Source organism: Limulus polyphemus, unplaced genomic scaffold (assembly GCF_000517525.1).
Source record: "Limulus polyphemus unplaced genomic scaffold, Limulus_polyphemus-2.1.2 Scaffold1559, whole genome shotgun sequence".
Taxonomy (NCBI): Eukaryota; Metazoa; Arthropoda; class Merostomata; order Xiphosura; family Limulidae; genus Limulus; species Limulus polyphemus.
In genome coordinates this window covers 95720-100043 of record NW_013667169.1, presented here as the reverse complement: position 1 = coordinate 100043, position 4324 = coordinate 95720, and the positions used below count along the sequence as shown (strand labels likewise).

Genomic DNA, 4324 nt, shown 5'->3' with positions numbered 1-4324 from the left:
TTTAAAATACTGATGTATAACTCATTTTGTAGTATTTAAAATTGGTATAAAGTTAAATTAGTAAAGCAAGTTAATCCTAAAACTATATAGTTTGTATTCTAAGTTGAAACAACTTATGAAGGTACTTTTGTATTTGTTTTTTTTCATGGTTAGTATTTGGAGTAAAATTAACAAAGAATACCTTGCTGTTAGGAGTATGGTTTGCTGGTAGAAGTAAAAAGGATTAAAAAACACATGATCAGATTTTTTTTCTGTCATTATCTCAAAGATAACTTCCCATATTCAAAAATCTTGTTTTTTAAATAAATATCTCTCCAAGCCCATTCTCTTGGCTGTGGTTTCCCTTTAGCTGTAAAAAAAAAAAAGGAAACTTAGTAATTTTTTTATGAAATATTTCTAGAAATGTGGGGAACCCATTTTAGGTAAACAATGACAATGTAGGAAATAGCACAAGCTTGAAACTTGTTTTTAACATAGTGGCTTTAAAACTGCTCGTATTTGTAAGTGTTCCCAAGTTAAACAAGATGTTAGAAAATGTAAATTTATCCAAATTCACAAGTTGAGGTATGATTATAAATAACTTGATTGAACTTCAAGAAAATTTAATAAAAGAAATTTTGAGTTAAGTGTAGTACAGTGTTGAGTGTACCAACAGTGGATCTGAAGTTCTGTGGTTAATGTCCCAGTACCACACCAAAAAAAAATGCACTCTGCTCTTTGGAGCCATGGATGCATTATAACTGTGATGGTTATATCCCACTATGTTATCTGATGAGTGTCCAAAGAGTTGGCAGTGGATGCTGTTGACTAGCTGCTTTTCTTCTGGTCTTTCACTTCAAAGTAAAGGACAGCTACTGCAGACAGCCCTTCTTTGCAAGAAATTTAACAAAACAAACAAGTTTTCTTTATAATATGTTGAACATTTTATTTTTTCCAGAGTATGCTTTGTCCACAGCATGTACCCAAAGTTCCTGTACTGGACAATGAATTGGAATCTATGGCTGTCTTCAGGAGGGTTTACATAAACAGAGAAGAACACAAGCAAATTGCAAGGTATTCTTTTAACTTTGGCTCTAAACCAAAGTCTCCTTGAACCTGTTTTCTTCTATATCAAATAAAACTTGTCGTTTAAGCTCTTGGTTGTTTAAAATATTTTGGTTTGACAGCAAGTTTCTTTAGTTACATAGTTTTTAATTTTTTTGTATTTATGCATGCATATGTGTGCGTGTCTAGTGAAGGAAAATAATTTCAGTTACTTATTATGGCTTGAAACACTGTATGGCAAAACAGATAATTAGAAAAATGTTTCCATAAAAAATATTCTTGTAACTGAATGAATATTTATTTTGTTTGCTGTAATATCTTGTTTATTGATGAAATATCAAACTACTTAAGATGTGATATTCTTTAGGTTCATATGTTTTTATATTGCTGTGTACTGTGTAACCAAAATGAAAAACCCATATTCAAAATAATTATATCTTAAAAACTACTTGTCCAAAAAGGAACACAATTTCAACAAAGGCAAACTTACAATTTTGTTTTATTGAGAAGATTTTTACATGATACTATGTTATGCTTCACACCTAAACTGATTGTCTGGAAATCTAGTGTTACATTTATTTATTACAAGCTGAATGCCCGTTGTATGATGGGAAATAGTTAATAATTATTATCTGGTAACAATATATGTATGGAGAATGACTATCCTGTTTGTAGTATTTCATGAAAACATTTTTTATGTATATTAAGCTATGTTCTTCTTGATAAATTCTTGTAGATTGAAACAAGCAAAAAACTTATTCTCAAAGACATATTCCTACTTGGTCAACTGTATAACCCTGCAAATTATTAATTGTGATAGTAAAGGCAGTGAATTTGGTTATGAATTTCGGGGTCTTCGACTTAGACTGTCTTCCTGGTTTTTGCTTTATTATTATGCTGAGCTGAAGAAGCACACTTTAATTTGGGCATGTTCAAAATTGAAATGTGCTGCGGGTAGCTCATGCTGTAGTCTAGGGTTCCTTTTGGACAAAATTTGGTAATGGCGTAATGGGTAATTTCACCCAATGGTCATGATTTTTGTGTGACAGCAGTACCAAGTTTGGGGCATGCATCTACTCTATACAATTTTATTACTCATTACGATCTCTAACAACCTACCTTGAAATCTAGCTATATGCCCAAAGTAGTGCATTATATATATATATGGCTGGAAGGATTTTAAAAAGACAAACTTGCTTCTTGCGGCAGAAGCACTGTTGTTTTGTGCAACTTGCATGTTTATCGGTACCAAAACAGCCAAGATATCGGCGTGACAGACAGACGGCTCTTCATGTTTATATAGTAGATGTTTTCTCTCTTCTTCAGTAATACAATGTGGTTGAAGTTACTTCCATTAGGAATAATCTTCATATGCTGACTTAGAATGATGGGAAGCATATTTAACACTATCTTTGACCATTTGTAAAATACTCTGTATCATATTCATGCTTTTCCAAATTAATTTTGTGATTTTAGTGTGCCTTTGGTGAAATTTTTAATAGTTCTCCTAGGGCGAATATTGTTTAAAATTTTAAATTTTATTTTTTTTTTCTTTATAATCATTTGTATATACAAAAAATAATGATTAATTACTTTTAATTTTCTGTTTGTATGTGTTTATGTATGTTTAAAGATAATTTTAAATTTCTGGGTAGGGCACTGTCTGATGGTCAATGTGTTCAGACTGTGGATCCATTACCACAGAAATTAGCTCCTCTCTTGGAACTATAGGTATACTTTGAGAGGGAGATTAAACCCCATGATTCAGTTAGACATGAGTAGCCAAAGAGATGGCAGTGGAAGCTGTTTACTAGCTTCCTTCCTTGGGGATAGTTAATGATAAATAGCCCTTGGTAACTTTTGCAAAAGTCTGAAAAAAAGATAGACAGACTTTAGTAGCTGTACACACACTAAGTTTTTATTAAGTTTCTCATAGTACTTGACATATTTTGAAACAGAATATTAGTACATACAATACCTTTGTTAACCTTCGTGTTTCTCCAAAAAATAGGTTGTACTGATCAAGCTTTGTTTGAAACAGACATCTACCAAACTACTCAATTAAACAAACGTTTTGGAATTCCGTCAGATTCCATCTTCAGTATCTAAAGCAAAATAAAATGAATTTACACAAGTCTTTGGATATCTCTATAATACAAAGCAATGTACAAAGACTTATATAAATTCATTTTATACTACTCAATTAGTTTTCTAACTGTGGCTGAAAATTTTTTAAATTTAGATAAGACTACAGATTTGGGCATTAAGACTGTATTGAATTGAATAAGGTGTACTATGGTTAGTAAATATGACAAATTCAAATCACGATCAAAGATTTACCATAGTATGCTATGAGCTAAATTGTAACCAGTTCTTATTTTATTTTAAGACTGTATTGAATTGAATAAGGTGTACTATGGTTAGTAAATATGACAAATTCAAATCACGATCAAAGATTTACCATAGTATGCTATGAGCTAAATTGTAACCAGTCCTTATTTTATTTTAAGACTGTATTGAATTGAATAAGGTGTACTATGGTTAGTAAATATGACAAATTTAAATCACGATCAAAGATTTACCATAGTATGCTATGAGCTAAATTGTAACCAGTCCTTATTTTATATTAAGACTGTATTGAATTGAATAAGGTGTATATGTTTAGTAAATATTTGTTAATTAAACGAAAGAATTCAATCTAACAGCTCCATGTTAAGTTTTTTTACGTAGCAACTTTTGCTGCTCATTTTGTCAGTTTTTGGCTTTTTTGTATAATGGTGAAAGCAATGGGTAGATGGTCAAGGCTTTTAAATTTTCATTTTGGGCAGCCAAGGAATTACAATTTTTGAGTTTATTGGTAATGACCATCAGTCACCAGTTATCGTTCATTATTAATGTTTGTCTTGTGATCTTTATTACTTTGTTTGTGCTGTCAGTGTTTGTGATTTTGTTCACCAGTTTTGTTTTTATGAATTTATATTAATGTTAAAAATTATGAGATGCTACTGTCAAATAGACAAAGCCTATAATTTGAATTTTTTTTTTTCAGTGGTCTAGACTTCTAGTCACTGACTATTTCTTTCATAAGAATAGCTGTTTTCTCTTCCCATTTTCAACCTGTTTTTCAAGGTTCTTTTACTATTATATGTTAGAACAGGGGTAGCCAACCTTTTTTGTGCCATGGGCCAGATTTTGATTACCGGAGTCGACCCAGGCTGCTTTCAACTTTAAAATACAGTGCTGGTAAAAAAAAGTGGCCACCCTGAGCTTAGTATTTTTC

General features: G+C 31.2%; 1 protein-coding gene across 2 annotated transcripts in view; it reads left to right on the top strand.

The window, feature by feature from the left end:
• The window catches only part of LOC106464090 (histone-lysine N-methyltransferase 2C-like), a 31161-nt gene that overhangs the window by 14314 nt on the left and 12523 nt on the right, over positions 1–4324 (top strand). For both annotated transcript variants that reach the window (XM_013924201.2, XM_022391761.1), the window contains exon 12: positions 938–1053. In XM_013924201.2, coding sequence (XP_013779655.2) covers positions 938–1053 — 116 coding nt within the window. The remainder of the gene's footprint in view (positions 1–937; positions 1054–4324) is intronic.